At 47.4% G+C, this 17,653-nt stretch overlaps 3 protein-coding genes across 3 annotated transcripts; 2 read left to right on the top strand and 1 right to left on the bottom strand.

The window, feature by feature from the left end:
- Window positions 1-8,701: 8,701 nt before the first annotated feature.
- On the top strand, window positions 8,702-10,732 carry HOO65_050318 (Serine/threonine-protein kinase KSP1; the record flags this gene model as incomplete). Its single annotated transcript, XM_071000846.1, has 1 exon — window positions 8,702-10,732. One exon carries the CDS (start codon window positions 8,702-8,704, stop codon window positions 10,730-10,732), a length of 2,031 nt encoding a protein of 676 aa, XP_070858377.1.
- A 797-nt stretch (window positions 10,733-11,529) lies between these two features.
- On the bottom strand, window positions 11,530-13,803 carry HOO65_050319 (transmembrane amino acid transporter; the record flags this gene model as incomplete). The annotated part of the gene is made up of 4 exons (XM_071003225.1): window positions 11,530-12,158; window positions 12,244-12,387; window positions 12,501-12,754; window positions 12,836-13,803. The coding sequence occupies 4 exons, from the start codon at window positions 13,801-13,803 to the stop codon at window positions 11,530-11,532; spliced, it is 1,995 nt and encodes a 664-aa protein (XP_070858378.1).
- Window positions 13,804-15,403: 1,600 nt separating this feature from the next.
- On the top strand, window positions 15,404-16,591 carry HOO65_050320 (uncharacterized protein; the record flags this gene model as incomplete). Its single annotated transcript, XM_071003438.1, has 2 exons — window positions 15,404-15,527; window positions 15,813-16,591. The coding sequence occupies 2 exons, from the start codon at window positions 15,404-15,406 to the stop codon at window positions 16,589-16,591; spliced, it is 903 nt and encodes a 300-aa protein (XP_070858379.1).
- Between the last annotated feature and the right edge of the window lie 1,062 nt (window positions 16,592-17,653).

A 17,653-nucleotide genomic window follows, 5' to 3' on the forward strand; every position in this document is an offset into this window, starting at 1 on the left:
GCGAAAAGGCTCAATGGAATGGTGAAATCGGCTCCACAGTTCGATTAACAGCGAAATATGACGATGCCATGCATACCCACCCGCATGTAACAACTATCGCGGATGCGAACAGTGGGCTGGGGAGTTTTTGTCATGTCCGACCGGAAGCCGGCCTCAAGCCGTTCTCCTGCAAGAGCAAAGGATAGCTGGACCGCTCCACAGACTGTTGATTTGCAGGAAAGTGCGGCCGACCACAACACAAGGGGGCGGAGAAGAGAGCCTGGCCCTGTCTCAGAAAGCGGAGGCAGCGGCTTACCAAAGACATCCGGCCTATATCTAGGTGAGAGCTAGTGGTCAACAAAGCAAGTGGCCTTCTGCCTCTAGCCCTTTTGCCTCCACCTGGGCCTTTTTTTAGTAAACGCCAGGCCACTCACTACCAATCACTTGCCTGCAGAAAGGCGCCAAGCCAAGTACAACGCGTTCTGCAGTTCTAGCATCTACGTGTACACAGTGCCACATCCCATGTCCATGTGTGCATGGGCCTGGCCTGCACATCGCTGTACTGTACTGTATACATCACATGACGCCCGCGCAGCATAGCCATTATTTACTTGCATTCCTACCAAAAAGTCTACAAGTGACTATGACTTCATTTATGAACAATTGACATCATATCCTCGCCAGAATCGCATTACAGGCACTGAGAAGAAAAGGAATAGAAAGGCAGAGTGTATTTAGTTTTCCCCCTTGTTCTCTCCAAAACGCCGTTTTCTCTCGGCCGGCAAACACTTCCCCCTGGATCGTGACTCTAGTGAAGAGAACAAGGGTCGATTATCGCTGTCCTTTTTTGTAGGTCTTCCACCCAAAGAGAGATGTCACGCACACAGTATGGGCTTCGGCAACGCCTATTACAGGTCTATTACGTAGTTGCGGCCAAAGGACCAACCAAGCAAGGGTCACGGTCACAGTTGGCAAACATTCTTGATTTCGGTAGATTAGAACACGGGGAAGGATTTGCAGGAGGACTATTGCGTCAAGGAGGCGGATGGGACAGGACACAGACAGAAGCACATAGAAAGATGTCAGCAGTTCAGCAAAAGATGGCTTTTTAAACTCTGGTTCAATGTGACTCTTTGATTTCCACATTACCTTCATATCTAGCCATTTCTGGTAAAGATGAGTCGGCATGTTGTAAGGGGGAAGGGGCCGCGTGAGAAATGGGAGGTAGGGTTTCAGATGCAAAGGAGAAAAGAAAAAAAAAAAAAAAACAGCAGAAACTGAGTGCTTCCTGTGCCTGGCGATATGTGGTAGCACTTGTCCTGGTGGTGGTAACTGTTTGGAGACCTCCCTAGAGCAAGTTACTCCTCAGTCACTTGTCAAACGCCTACCTCAATGCTATGCCGGGGAACACAAGCCTTGTCTCAGAAGAATGGGAGGAATATCTTGCGCAAGAAAGGAAGTACAGTTCTCATCTCACTCTAGTTCGTGTTTTGGTTGATGGCCCTCTCACCAACAGCAGATTTGGATGTTGAGTGGTTTTTTGTCCACATCTCTTGCTGCTTGGCTATTTCTGTTCTACAATTGAAGGATAGGATACCAGAGGAAGCCTGGCTCTCCGAATTTATGCGACACTGAGCGTGGAAAGGCGCTGGATGGAAGGTCTAGACGGCATTTTCAATCAGCAAGAAACAAGCACGGCGGCATTGCTTCTTTGCGGGCGCTTTGACGACTAGCGCCCAATTTTGAGCCACCCCTCTCTTGATAAGGACATGAAAGCAAAATCAAGGATCAAATCTATTTTACCCGCAGATCCAATGGTAACCAATGATCAGGACGACGAATGGAAAGCCACATCTTTCCTGTGCGATAAGGCACAGGCCCTGCCTGACTGGTCTCTCTTTCTTGTGTGCAACTTTTCTTTTGGACAGATATGAGAAAATCACGACAGAAACAAGAAAAAAACGGGCATCTGTTTGCCAAGGGTCTGTGGATTAACACCACGGATGAAAAAAGAAAAGAAAAAAGAAAAGAAAAAAGAAAAGAAAAAAGGAATGCTGCTCAAAAGCTGCCGATATGTGAAGAATAGCAGACAGAATGGACAAAGAGCCCCGCGGGGCGGAAAAAAAAGGAAGCCCCAATGCGATGCTGCAGCGCAGATGCTCGGAGCAGAGCGGACAGCCGGCAGCAGCTGGCAGAGTCCCAGGAACAGAGCCAAATTGCGGTCTGTACACCAGACGAACCACCCCCTTTTCTACCTTGTTAATCTCTTATCCCCCGACAACAAAGTATACAGCAAACAATACTCGCATATTCCACAGCCTTCGAGCTGCTTCTACTGATCCGTGCTTTTGCTTGCTTTATTTTGCAGTTTTGTTGCCTAACCGTTTCCTTTCACTTAATGATGCATGTATGACTCCCCCTGTCCCATGGTTTCAAGAGCTCGAGTTTTAGCCCTATTTACAGCCTTCTTTTTAATCACCTGAAGAGCAGGAACAAGACCCATGATAAAACCTTCGAATCCACATCATACCCCACTTCAATAATACTTTTTACACAAGTACTCCTACCCTTCAGGAGAGCTTGTCTAGTGACTTGTTCAATATGTACCAGTCCGCTTCCCTCTCGTCACGGCTTGTGTCAAGCGAGCCTGAGCAATTGACTCAACTCACAGCGGCCCCAGTGTCTATGGCGTATGTAACTGGCGATATCTATATCCAAATGAGGCCTGATTCTTCAGACTCGGTATTTTTCAATCGCAGCAACAGGGCAGCCCGAAGAGGCGCTCGTGATGAGGATTGCCTTTATCGAGTTTAATCACAGCTTTTCCTCTCTTTATCCGGAAACTCTGAGCACACAGCATATCCGGTACAAAATAGAGCCATTGCCATTGCCATGCAAAGCTTAAAGTTTAGTCAATAGTGCCCATCTAGCAACAATTGGCTGCAATACATCCAATTTACTTTCCAGTGCTGCAGGCGCTGCAGGCGCTGCAACGGCGCTTCTGTCTGTTTCTTACGTTCTTCAGGGGCTCCAATGCACTGTAACGACATCATCTACCACCGTCTTGCTGCTTCAGGCATCCGTCCGACCTTTGTTTCGCCTGCACATAGCTTAGCTACGTACATGGTCAGCTGGCTCATAGTATTTATTAATCACGCCAGCCAGTAATATAGTTGCCACATCTTCAGCCCAACAGCCAACAAACAGGGTGGCAAGAGAAGAGCTTGTCCTTGTCGCAGCATTAGGATGACTCTTTTGTCACGTAATTATAGCGCGTTCTAGTCCCGTTAGCCACATGATTTATGTGCTTATGATGTTGCGTCTTCTTCCTTTCTGTCTTTCTTCTTTGCTTCTTTTCCAGCCACGTATAATCGCAAACTTGCATGTGATAGTAATGCATCGCATTTATTACTATTATTATTATCATTATGTTATGTGCTCCACCTTGTCGTAATGGCAACGGACAAGCTTCGTCGGGCCAACAAAAGGGAAAAAGAAAACTTGGCAGAAAAGAAAGCAAGAGGAGGCTTTGTTTGTTATCATTTCCACGAGCTGTTTGGTTCTACCGCCCCCGTCGTATTACGGTGAAATACCTGTAGGTAGACGTTAAATAGAACAAACAAACAAGAGCTGTTTGGTTCAGTCTACCTTGCCCAGCGCTTCCGAGCAAGGGCTAGCTTTTGGCTTGTGTGGTTCGTGTATGCGTGGGTGCGGCCTCGTTGGCATGAAGTTTCGCTGGGCAGGCTGCGGTAAGGTAAAGCGAGCTATTTGTTTAGTTCTGCAACTGAGCAGGATCTGCTCTCTCTACTCCCTGGAGGACATATAGCTCCAGCAACAACAACAACCAGCAGCAGCTGTAGGTTTATTGAAGTACAACAAGCTTTCTCTAGATCATCACCGGCTCTGGGGTCAGGTGGCAAAGATATAGATATCATGACTACAACACCAAGAACTTATATATGTGAATTGTTCTACGCGTGCCCTGTCCTCGCGATCGAACTATAGCATGAAATACAACTGATAATCTTCTCTCTCTTCATGTGGAGGCGGGGATTATGCTATGCTATACAATGGACCAAGTCGATTAGTTGAAGAAAGCTTTGATTATTTGTTTTCGTCTTCTTTGGGTACTGACAATGGCTTATATTGGGTAGGCTATCACTTTAAGGGTTACGACGGCCTAACTTGGCATGTTCAACCCTAATAAGCAAACGGCTATATGACAACAGATGCATAGGAATTTGAGCAGACCAAGACCGGCAGAAGATAGGGGCAGACGGGTTGCTCGCTTTCTGGGGCTGCACTGACCAGGAACGGTCTTTTGTTCTCTCTCTTTCTCTCTCTCTCTCTCTCTGCTTGCCTGTTTGTCATCGGCTTTTTTTTTTTTTTTTTTTTTTTTTTTTTCATCATTCTTGGTGCCGATTAAGTGTGCTTGTCTCCACTCAGATAAGAGTTGTACCTGCATTATTGCTTGCACGCATTTATACGTTATATTCTTTTTCAGCCACAGAGCTTATACTGCCTTTTAGTGGGACCATGTTCATGCTGGTCAAGAGGCAGGTTAAGGCTCAAGTAAACAAGTTGCGAGAAGAGAGACAATAAAGAGGCGTGGCACGCACGCATTTATTATGTACTTATGGTATATGTATAGCAAAGGCAAAGGCAAAAAACAGGCAGGGGAGGGGGATGGGAATACACACAGCATAAAAGACACGGTTGGGAAAATCTCGAGGGCCGTATGGCTGACGACAGGGACACCCGTCACCCACCTGTCGCCCGTTGGTTGTTGCTTGGGATGTTTATTTAATTGGCTTTTTTTTTTTTTTTTTTTTTTTTTTGATTTACTGACTCCGACTCCGGTTTGGACTTTGACTTCTTTACTCCGCGTGTTGTATTTTATTCATCTTGGAGAAGAAGGTTTGATGTTCTTCTTTGTCTGGGAGTGGGACTTGGCAGATAAACAATACGCAGGTACAAAGGCAGCCACAGAAAAATATGGGCCGTCTCGAGTACCATCTTATCTTGGAGAGAACGTCTGCCCCAATCGAGTCTTCTCTCTTCCTCGAGGATTTTAGGAGATTCCTTTTTGCTCATGAGGCCCCCGATAATGTTCACATGCATAAAGGCGTGCATTAGCGGCGTGGGCACATCTATTGGCTTGTGGCATCTGGTAAGCCCTAGCATAGTTGTCAACTGTTGTCGCAATCGCATAGTCGCAGTCAAGCCTGGAAGGGGGCTTCCGGGTTTACTCTTTAGGAGCAGAGGAAGAACCAGAACTTGACTTTCCCACAACACGCTCTTTCTAAGAATAATCGGGAGTTAGTGGTGCCACTACTAGCCGACACAGAATTCCTTAGAAGGGCACTTTTCTTTTTTCTTTTTTTTTTTTCTTTTTTAATTCCTTTTTATTTTTTATATTTTTTTTTTGCCGCAACCAAAAACAACATCGACGCCAAGTTCCTTCTTCTTAGACCAAAAAAAGCGCCGTTTTCGTTTAGCTGGAGCTGCGTAAAATCAGGAATAGTACTATAGTGTAGCGCAAAGCTCACAACGAAGGCCACCGGCGCCAGTGCTAGCGTAGTGTCAGTACTTTGATTTGCCATTGCAAAATGCCATTTCCAGTCACTGCATAAACAAAAACATGTGAGAAGAAAAAGGCAGGACAACAGAACACCTGGGGCTGTCAGGGACGTCCAAGTCCAAGGTGCGCTACAGTGGGCAGTCTACACAGACCACTTCTTGCTTTAGCGAACTATAAAAGGCCATAGCAGGCATAAGCTGGGGAAATTCAGTGCTGGTCGAGTGAGCCAGCCCCCTGTTTCAGCAACCAAGCACTGCTGCTACTCCAGGCGAGGAACAAAGAGGAAAGGCTGCTCTTTTTTGTTGGGGTGTTGGGCTTGGAGAGCACTTGCGAACTTGGCTAGTAACGGTGTTTCTATTTCCTTACCTTATCTCTATCTTTATTTTTTAGTATCTTATTTTCTTTTCCCTTTCTAGTTGCTGTGTCGCTCGCTACGTTAGTCTTCAAGCTTGGCGCAAAACAAAGGAAACATGGACGGCTGCTGCTAATAAAAGCATGAAATTAAGCAGAAAACACCGCAGTCGTCTCCAGGTACCCATACCCTCCTCCCCTACAGCAGGGATCCGATCCGCGTCTGCTTTTTCTGCCACGAAGAACTAAGAAACAACGAGATAATTCAGGATAAGGCGTAGGAAAAGGAAAAAAAAAAAAAACAAGGAAGCGACGGGGGTGAGATCAAAGAGAAGGGGCGGAAGAACAGTCCTGGAGACCAAAAAAGCATGCAGTTTCTCAACACTGCGATACAGCATCAACTACGTGTATTTCGTGATTCTGCGTAGCACACCCCCTTTTGAACAAAAAAAAAAACACTCCCCTTATGCCAACTACTCTTCGACGTGCCTCCATGGGCTCCGCGCTTTTCTAGGCCCTAAGACTACAGCAGAGTTTGGTCAGAATGCGTCAGGAGGTCAGAATGACAGTGGGTAGCCAGGGTTGTGCACGCTATGCCTAGGAGGAGTCAGGGCACCGCCCACTTGCTAGACCTGCTCCCTCTCCTCCCCTTTCCCCATCCCATCCCATCCGTACATGTACACGTACACAGTCAAGTCAACAGTGCAGTCAGGTCAGTCACCCAGTGGCTTGATTCTAATGCAGGCCTAAGTGATGACTCTTAGGCTGGGGGCTTAGGCTGGCCGGCTTGCTCTGCACCACAGCACCTGGAGAGTGGACAGGGTTGTGCAATGTAATGCTATGACTGGACTTTGGAAGGAGGGTGCGTAGGTGCGTGGGTACCTTGGTACCTCCATCCCCGGTCTCTTCTCTTCTTCTCTTGCCCTTTATTCTTCCAGTTTTATTCCGTCCCTTACTATACGTCGTTTCTCGTTCTTGATGCTTCTCCAACCTTCCTTTTCCCTTCTCCCTTTCTCTTCTCTTTTTTTTTCCTTCTTCCTTTCTCTTCCTTCTCTTTCTTCCTCTCTCTCTCTCTCTCTCACTACTCACTCTCTTTCGATTTCTCTTTTCTTTTCCTCTCTTGTTTCCTTTCGCTTTCATTCAATAAAGGTCCCCGTTTCCTTTTTCTCTTCTGCTTCTGCTGTTCCGTTCCGTCCTACTTTTACTTCCTCTCTCCCACTCTCTTTTCTTTCCTTTCATCTTTGCTTCTTCTCTCCCCTTACGCTATTCGCTGCTCATCCTGCTTGCCTGCACGCTTTGTTTAGTTGCTCGTCGTCCTTGTTCTCCACTCTCCATACTCCATCACCTTGACCATCTCGTCACATTTCCTGTCCATCTGTTGCTAAGGAATTTCCGAGAACCTGCACGACTAAACAAGACAAGCTACATCCAGTCTGTCTAGGCATCGCTCTACTGTCAATTGCCTCAAGCTACAGCGCAATACAGCCATCCCTCCCTCTATTCACCTGCTTACACGGTTCGATATCCGATCATCTCATTTTCTTTGCTTTGATCGCACTTCAAGCCAGCTTTCCGGACGCCGAAGAGAAAAAGGATCCAAGGTTTCCCGATCTTGAATTCTGTTTATCGCCTCTCACATCTACCCCCCCCCCCCCCCCACTAGTACTTGGTGGTGTTGTGTCAGGCAATTATCGTCGCACTCTATAATATCCACCTGATCGTGGTCTAAACCACGCGCAAGTTCCTGTTTCTTTGATACTTTTAGTGCCTCGATTTATCGCTGCCTTCCGCACCACGTCATACCTTCTTATTCTACTGCCAGCTGCTCCCTCAAACCTCTTGACGCGCCAACTTACAAGAAGGTTTCAACTATCGCAAACAATACTCGTTCTTTCTCTGCTTTGATTCGCCTTTCTTTTTTTTTGTCCTTCCACGCGCTGGTTCGTCGAGCGCACCCTCACAACTGCCATCCGCCCCATGTCTTTATAGCATCCAAGTGTTTCTTTCCTGACTTGTAGGACTCTCGTCCCCCCGCTTGGATCGGCATCGCTGCTCGTCGATACACCTCGTCGATTCTTCTGCAAATATCTTTTCCTTTGTTTTTCTTTTATGACCTTCCCCCATTCAATGAGCCTCTGAAATCGAAACGAACGACCCGGAGTTGTACACACACTTGTTCTTTTACCTACCGTTTTGCTATATCAACAACTCGCCATCTATCATATTTACTCATCGCCTTGCTACTTTGTCACTTGCCGCTGCCTTATTTCTTTTTTTCTTTTTCTTCTTTGCTCCTCTCCCATTCACATCTCTTTTTTCTTTTCTTCTCCTTCTGCCTAGCGACTTTTGATATCACCGACGATTGTTTCTGAACATATTGTGTGCCCTCATACTTGCTTCACAAAAACTCCTTTCTTCTTCTTTTCTTCATTCTTTCTTCTTGGCCCTCTTGCCGCTATTGTTTCTGTTCCACTGAAACCTTAGAAGCCTTTCGGAGTCTGGCAACTTGCTTCTACTGCTTCGGCGTGTACCTCTTTTCCAACATTTGTTTTTCGTACGATTATCACAGCATTCCTGTCTTGAGTTTGCCAATTTCGCCTTTCTGCTTTCTGCACTTGGATTCGCCTTCTTTTTTTTCTTTTCTTCCAAATAACCAATACCAACAGTCCCAGCCTTGTTATCATCTTTTTTTTTTCATTTGTTTTCATCTTTTCTCTTATATTTCCTTAATTTCTTTCAGTCATATACTTCAAAACACCTCCACTCATATCATCCCCACTTATAACCACAATGTCTTCCTGCCTCAGAACTTCCTTCGAAAACGGCGCAGTCCTCAACGGACGCTACCGAACGGAGCAGCCTCTTAACCACGGATCCTTTGGCATGGTGTTCATGGCGACCGATCTCGTAACAAACGAGAAGGTAGCCATAAAATGCATGACAAAGCAGTCTGCGGCATCGGAAAACGACGTCGACTCTCAACAGGAGCAGGTCTTCCTGGTTGACGACAAGTCCGAGGAGCTTGAGATTCATGAACGTCTAGGTAGACACCCTGGTATTGTGAGTCTTTTGGACTCGTTCGAGACACCTTCCCACCTCTACTTGGTGATAGAGTTCTGTGAACGTGGCGACCTTTATGAAGCCATTCGCAGCGACTGCGGCCCTGGTGAGACAGAGCACGTCCGCAAGTTCATGCTGCAAGTTGTGGACGCTGTGGAGTACATGCACAGCATGGGCGTCTACCACCGTGACATCAAGCCCGAAAATATCTTCATCACCAAGACTGGTGCCATGAAACTGGGTGATTTCGGCTTGGCTACCACGGAGGAGCTTTGCGACGAGCTGGCCGTTGGTAGTGATCGCTATATGGCTCCTGAGCAGTATGATCATGCCGGGCTAGGATACTCTCCTGCGCAGTCGGATATCTGGTCGATCGGAGTTTGCTTGCTTAACATTCTCTTCTCCCGCAATCCCTTTACCCGCCCCACCATGGATGACCCCCTTTTCCGTGACTTTGCTGCTGACAAGCAATCTCTGTTTGATGTTTTCCCCGACATGTCGCCAGACACTTTCGAGGTTATCTGCCAGTGTATGAGCATCGATCCTAGTAAGCGCTCTCTGGCCGGTGTCCGTGATGCACTGTGGCGTGTTAATAGCTTCACGAACTTTGATGAAGTGCTCGATGAGTTCATGTTTGCTGAGCGTCCTGCCGTGCCTGAGGCTAACCGCGCCCCTCTTCGCACTCCTTCCATCCAGAGCCCCTCTCTACATGGAAACGAAAACCCCTTCTTTGCTCCTGTCCCTATTCCAGAAATCAAACACAAGCGCAATCTCTCTGTCATCCACGATGAAGAGTACGATGAGCCTTTGTTTTCGGACTCTGAACACCGCCGCGATTGGTGCGACGTCACTCTTGAAACTCCCATGTCTTCTATGGCCGAGTCTAGCATGGGGTCCTTCCAGCCTTCTATTGTGCCGCGGGCTATCCATGCGCCGCTGTCTCGCTCTACCGCGCAGGCTGGCTCTGTTCCTATTCCCAAGGCCAGAGCTCCTCCTATTTCCAACATATCCTTCTCTTTCGGCCGCAAGGGTGCAAGTGGCGTTAGTTGGAGCGACATGGTTGACGACGAAGATGACTTTGACTTCGACATGTCCTTCAACGACACCTCTATTGCTCCGTATGAGGATCCCGATGTTCATGTTGACACTCGCAAAGAAATGAACGCCCGTACTTTCTCTAATGAGAGCGTTAAGCATTCATCTTCCAATGAGGAGGATCAGCTGAACTTTGATGATATCTCTGAAGTCAAGCCGTCTGACAACTCTTCTTCCGCTATTAGTGCTGATCTTGCTGCTGCTGATCTTGATGCTGAATTCCTTGACGACGGATTCTTCTTTCATGGCTCTGCCGTGTCTGAAGAGAAGTCCTCGCGTAGCGTTCCTCGTACCATACCTCATGGTGGGGCCCAAGCTCAGATTCAGTCTTCTCTTGATCTGCACTCTTCTACAAAGGCGAATGCTTTCAGCGGTAAAAGAACCTTGGAAAAATGGGAGGCGCTTGGAAAGCGGCGTCGGGCGTTTGACAAGATGGAAGCTCCTCGGGCACGTCCGTCTCAAAAAATCTCTACTCAAAATTTTGGTCTGAGTAGCACCTTCTCCGGTGTATTCGGTGATGCTGCTGCCAACCAACTTCTCCCTTCTCGTAACAATCGTGCTAAACCGCGCGATCATTTCCAGGCTACTCGTCCTTGGGCATGCAGTAGCAACTGGCGTGAAAATAGAAATCATTTCACGAACACGTGGGTTGGACTTGACTGCTAATTGGGTGCCAATTTTATCTTTCCTCTTCTTGGATAGCTGAAAGCACCCTATTGGGTCAACGGTTCCAATTGTGGACGAGGGTTTCCTTGACCGAGCAGAGACGGTAGGAGTAGTTCTTGCTCGGTTATTATTCAGGCTCGGGTTCTTATCCGGCCAGGAGGAAGCCAATCTCCCGTTTTTCTGTGTATTATATACAAGTTTGATGAAGGTGGTGTGTTTGTCTTACGACACAGTTTAGGGGGTGAGGGTGGTGTGAAGGGTGGAGTCAAGCTTACATAGTCTAGCATCAACTGTAATACCAGAAATTACCCACAAAGCCTTTTACTGTCTTGTGTAATATTCGTGTAACTTGTGAACAATGATGAATTACCCTAATCTGACCTAGTACCTAATAGTTGGCCCTTTTTTCCTCTTTTTCTTTCGCTCATAAACTAACAACTTTTCTACCCGCGGTAGCCAGAAAATGCCATACCAAGGTAGACAAGAGCATATTGATATTCATTAATTTAAAATAAATAATCCAAAAAAAGCAACAAATTAAAAACTGGATTGGCGCTTCCCTTCTGTCCCTCCCTCCCTTCCTCAGTTCGCGTGGATGAGGTCCTTGGGAAGGAAAGCCCAAATTGTACCAACTATGGACATGGTAGTTGAAATGACAATCAGCACGTAGCAAAGAAGGCGCTCATTTGTTGTGATCTCGCTGCTGAAGAGCTTCAGGTAAAAGGCGAGAGGGAGGCTACATATAATCCAAAATGGTTAGTGAAAAAAAAAGGAACAAATGACAAAAGGTAATTCATTCAGTGGGGGAAGGAGACATCGACTTGCATGATACAAATACTGAAGCAGAGACCGCTGCCCATAAAGGCCATGATGCTATCAAATGCGGGGAATATAATCGAGATTGCCAAGAAGATGACAATGACAAGTAGCTTGATGAAAACACGCATCATGGACCGTGTATGGGGGCTTATTTGCATGGCTGGATCATTAACACCAAACACTACCTCGAGGGTGTTTACAATGGGCCGCGCGTTGAGCGGGATTTTGGTTAGTGGGATGATGCCAATAAAAGCACACATCATCAGCGTCAGAACACGTGGGTATCCGGAGGTCCTCAGAATGTTGGATGTGATTTCCTCCGCGACACCATCGCCAAACATCAGCAGTCCAGCAACGGCAGTTGTCGCATCGAGGAGGTAGGTGAAAAGAAAAGTAGTCTTGACAGCCCGGGCGTATTTGTACGGGTGACGCATGTCACGGTAGATGTTAGGAAAGACAGAGTGGCCACCCCACGGACTCAGTAAAAGACCAAAGGATAGGGGGAGAGTCGACCAATGCTCGGGGAAGAGATAAGTAGCTGCAGGCTCAAGAAGAGAGCCTGGGAAATCGGGCTTGTAGAGACCGTCAAATACGACGATGGAGACAACTGGCAGAAAGTGGTGGTATTAGTAGGAGGAAGAGGCAATAGTGAGTGTGTGGGGAAGGGGGGCCGTCGGTACGGCACTACTTACTGCACAGACAGCAAAAGATACCAATGACGCTGGTGAAGCTTAGAAGCCGCAACGGCACGAAGTTTAGTGGGGCGATGAGCACACAGCAAACAATCTTCCACTGTACCGAGCTCATGAAGCCGGGGATGAGGAGCTCGAGCGAGTCTGCAAAAAGCACAACTGTGGCGACGACGATGATGATAATGATGTGTTAGAAAGGGTCATGTACGCATAAATTCGAGCTTAACCGGAGTCCATAACAGTGGTCGATGACTTACTGAGGGCCACACAGGCTGCCAACAGCTCTAGCGTAAACAGAATACTAGTGGCAATTCTTGCTTTGCTGCCAAACGAAATGTAGGCAAGATCGGAGAACGTGATGATGCTTTGGTCAAGATCCATGCATTTGGCCAGCAGCTTAGCTGTGTAGCTACAAACTAGGGCAGCGGCAGCAAGCAGGATCATACCACATATCCAGCCGGCATAGCGAACTCCCATGGGAAGACTCAAAAGGCCAACTCCAATAAGAACGCTACATGGTGACGAGAGAAGCGGAGGGGAATTAGTACACAGGGAGCTAGCTAATGCGGAGCTGGGGAGGAGAAGGACTCACTTGATAGAGTTGAAAATGGTTTGAGGTAGAGTTGACTGGCCTTCAACTGCAAGAACAATCTTTCCATCTTGCTCAACTTCGCGGACCAGAATGGGAGGGATTTCCCTGTGCTCGGCAGTACCATCACTACCCTGCTGCTGTTGTTGTTGCTGCTGTTGTTGCCATGCACGTGCTATTCCGCTGCGATCGGTGAGGATAGAGTTGACCGAGCCATAGCTATGGTAGCTCTGGTAGCTTCCAACTAGCGGATCAGCCAAATGCGGAGGAACGGCAAACAAAGACCCCATGCGCATGTCACTACTGCTCGAGAAACTACTGCGTTGATGTCCACTGCCGCCGGGACTTCGGCCTGCCAGGGCACCGGCTAGCTCATCTTCCAAGGCCTTGCGTTCACGCTCGCGAAAGTCGCCTCCAGATGGCGGCGGGGTGCCGGCATTAGCATTAGTGGTACCATCAGGCAGACTTCCACTGCGGATTTGTGCGCCTAGCAAGCCGGGTGCAGCTGTGTGTGGTTGTGGGCCGTCTTCGATAGCGCTATGATCGTAGTCAAGAGCCCCAACTTCAGGGGCATAGTCGGGAGCAAACTGGAAGGAAGGGCGGCGAGGGATGACTTCTTGGAACCCAGCGGCACGTTGCCAACTGCGGGTGAAGGAGCGGATGGAATTGACGCCTCCGATGTCTGTGAGGGCAGCAAGGCGATTGGTAGTTGAGGAGCTGTATTGAGAGATGAAAAAAAATGGCCAAGGGTTAGGTATAGTGTACTGAAAGAAAAGGGGCATAACCACAAACCTGCGTTGACGCTGACCATGACCGGCTAGCAGGCTAGTACTTTCACCAGCGTTTCCTTCGATATCGCCATTGGCATCAGCTCCATCCGTCCAGCGTGAAGCATAGCTGCTGGACAAAAAAGCACCTGATCGGTCATGATCATGATCATGATCATGCGGGAGACTGTTGCTGGAAGTCATATTAAGTTATCGGGGGGGGGGGGGGGTATAGTCAAGCAAGTAAGACAGGTGCACAAGGGATTTCGAGAAGGGCAGGTACCGGACGAGGCGTATTTGTATGAGAGAAAGGAAGCAGAGAGGAGGGGAAGGAACCCAGCTATCGGGGCTTCGTAGGCGGCAGGCACGGCCTGAGAAGAAGAGCCTAGAGGTGCGATAACAGCAGAAAAATTAAAAATAGATGATGGCTGCCGGCCAGCTGTAGCAAGATGCGTAGTTGCCTTTCTCTAGCTTAGAAAAAAAATCAAGAGGCGAAAAGGGTTGCAGGGAGCTTTTGGTGGGTCGAGCCAAGAAAATCAATCAATTTCCCTCCTAAATTCAGAGACACTAGTCAATGTCAATAGTAAAATTTCATTGCCGCGTGGTGAAGAATAGATTTGGGTGGTTGAACAAACAAAGAATCAAAAAAAAAAATGAACTGGAGATTTGCGCAAATCAAGAAACCCTTGGTATTGCGTCCCTTATGTTGTCAATTAGTGTCGCGTTTCAGCTTCGCTGTCGCAATTACATCACGAAGCTGGGAGGAAGAGCAAGATAAAAAGATAAGCTGTAGGAAAGTGGGTTTGCTCATGCATGTTAGCGGGCGGGTCCGTCTTGGAGAGTGATTGCCTGATTCTGTTGGAGAGATTTGGGGAAAAAGATCCTAGGCAAGCTAAAATAAAAGCAGGGAAGGAACATGGCAAATTTGATCACGATGATCGAGGGCTGTGAGGGTTTTGTGCACATACGACATGACGTCTGCTTGTCGTTCAGCATCTTCGACTAGGCTTTGGAAAAGGGAGTTGGAGTTGGGGTGAAAGTCCTGGCCAAAAAGAGGAATGAAAAGTGAGACAACAGAAAAGCAAATTGAAGCAATATTTTAGCTTGTCGTGCTGGGCCGGTCCTCTTGTCCTTATCTTATCACTATAGACCGGCCGGCAACGGGTCTGCTTGCACTTCCGCTCCTCTGCTTTTTTCTGTTCCTTGTTCTTATTTCTATCCGTCAATATCACTTTCACTGTCCCCACATCCCTATTCCTATCATATAGTAAGCCCAGAATAATCTCCTAGCACGATACCAAAGTAGCAGAGGTTTGTCACTGATATTATCCATGATACTACGTTAAATTCCTAGCCACCTCAGTTTAGTGGCCGTGCCATGCCGCGAACAGCCAGCCGCAAGCAACATCCGGCAAGGTCTTTTTGCTGCTAGCTGGAACTACCACTATTGCCATATTGGCACTGTTACTGCTACTACCATGCCTTCAATGTAATTTGGTGAACAAGGCAAACATTGCGACAGATTGCCACGTAGGCAGCACAAACTGTTGTTCCACCCGAGGCCAGCGAAAACAGGTTTTGCCATGTTGTTGTCGTACGAAAAAACGACATTGAAGCTTGCTGTGATTGAAGGCGATAAGACAAGTTGCACCCTATCAGCTATCTTATCAGTATGTCTTATCGATAACAAATACAAGCATCAGAAGATATTGGACTAGAGGCTTCAAGAACCTTTGTGTTGGATACCAATTACTGCATACTAGCTAGTATTGTACTTTACTCCCACACTTCAACCAGAATTGCCATGTCGAATTCATCCCACTCACCCACAGGCGTGGAGATGGATGCCCTCACAAATGTGCGACTCACAGAGCTCGCCCAACAACTCTCGCCTTCGCTGGAGCTGCTAGATGCGCTCTGCCATCGCAGTAAGAACCAACACAGGCACTCTGCATGGTGGCGGGATGTCGGGATTCTCAGGCGTGCGATGCGGCGACTAATAAGCGAGACTTCCCCCAAAATGCGCTTAGAGAGAGCTCGCTGGCTGGTGGTAGAGATAGTGCCTAGTGCTTTTAAGTAGGTTAACCCTTTCCTAGGCTGCTAAGTTCGAAATCTCGTCCTGACATGTCAACTCAACAGCTCATTCACACAGTTGACTGCAGACACGCAATTTGCGCAGTTAGGTCTGGCGCTTATTGCTATCCTATCACAAGTCCACTCAGCCCTCCGGCCAATAGAATCCCCAGACAAGGCACAACTATCCTCCAACGAATCTAGCGAGGCCCAGCCGGAAGCGAAAGCGCAAGAGAAGATTCAAGCCGGCCATGGCACAGCATATGCCTCGCATTCTAACCTAGATCTACAATGCGTAGATACAGGCGTTGCTATATCGAGAAATATGATTGCTCAATCAGAAAACCTCGCTATAAGCAAGGCAACAAGCAAGAATATGGCGTCTTCAGAATCGCACTCTATCAGCGAAATATTTGGCGATGTATACGATGCGCCCTACGCCTCTACTAAAGAAACACGCAAGAAGAAGAAAAAGAAGAAAGAGGTGGTCAACCTTGATGACATTTTCGGTGATATTGCTAATAAACGCATGGAGCTAACAAAACAAACCAAAGAACCTATTGACTTTGGCGATGCCCTCGGCCAAACTGATATGGTTGATAAAAGGCCTGACAACAAGGTCAAAGTAAATGACTTTGAAAGCATATTCGGGGACGTGAGAAAGCGGCAAAAGAATGTGGCTCCCACTAAATCCAAGATCGTGGCCAAGAATACCGACCGCTCTGCTGTGCCCAAAGTAAGGGAGCCGACAACAAAAGAGTCCATCGACCTGGACGACATATTCGGAAGTGCTATCAGGAAGGAAAGCAAAAAGAAGAAGCGATCAACCAAAGAAGAAGACGTTCTTGGGGAGGCCAGAAAAAAGAAGGCCAAGTCCAAATCTGGAATGGACATGAGTGACCTGTTTGAGTCATTGTGATACCAGTACAGCATAAAAAGGCGATTAATAGTCTCGTCCTTTTCCTGTGCTTACTATAATACTACCCTCCTAGCTGCACCTTAGTCCTGGTATATTTGGCCATTGGTTAATACCAAGTGATTCACATTGTTGAACAACGCACACGGTGCAAAGTTGCACACGCAATTGCGAATAAAGCAGACAGAATAACAAATAGAGAGCCCGGTAGATTCTTGTTTGTGATGGGACGCACAGAGACGAGTGAAAGATGAGGATCAGTGTATATTGTACTTGTGCAAAGGAGAACTTCGTGGGGGGCAGATAGCGTAAGTGTATGTAAGACGGAAGCTAACTGGGCGTAGAAGATGTAGCTGTCATTGCAGCTACTGGCGTGTGATCTTGGCCGTGAGGTGTCAGCTGGTAGGGGAGGGGGAGGGGGCAAAATGACTGGTGTTTTTTGTAGACTAAAAAATGCACGTTATATGTGCATATGTATGTGCCTGGGTATTGCTTGTATTGATGGGCAATTGTCTTGTACTGGGTCTGGAAGCCCGTATGTGTTTCATGACCATGTACTTTGTACCCTTTACTCTCTCATTCTGAGATGCTGAAAAAGACATCATGGACTTCTTTCCCACCCACCTCGTTGCAGCAATGCATGCGACCTCCGTTGTCTATATAACTATCTGTGATATCATTGGCCCCCGTCTCTCTATCCCCCCATCCCATTAATGACACCCACACCACGGCCTAAGCCCCTTCTTTTTGCTGGAGCCCCCTCACTGGGCTTTCAGTTCAACAACCATGTCCTCGCATCGTACGTGCGTGGAGGGAAGCTCATACACCACGTTGATGCCTACTCATATTATCATTATAGAATCTTTTAGCAAGTCGACAAGTCCAAGGTAAACAAAACGTTGACTTGATTGACTGATTGATTGACTGATTGATTGAGTGATTGATTAACTAACTGATTAACTGATTAACTGATTAACTAGGTCAGCTTGAACCTTAGCCCTATCTTGGCTCGTTTACATTGATATCTTCACCCCAGGGCTATGACGGCGCTTTGTTTACAAAACA

This window comes from Ceratocystis lukuohia (assembly GCF_044167205.1).
Source record: "Ceratocystis lukuohia strain C4212 chromosome Unknown Supercontig5_pilon, whole genome shotgun sequence".
In the NCBI taxonomy this organism is placed as follows: domain Eukaryota; kingdom Fungi; phylum Ascomycota; class Sordariomycetes; order Microascales; family Ceratocystidaceae; genus Ceratocystis; species Ceratocystis lukuohia.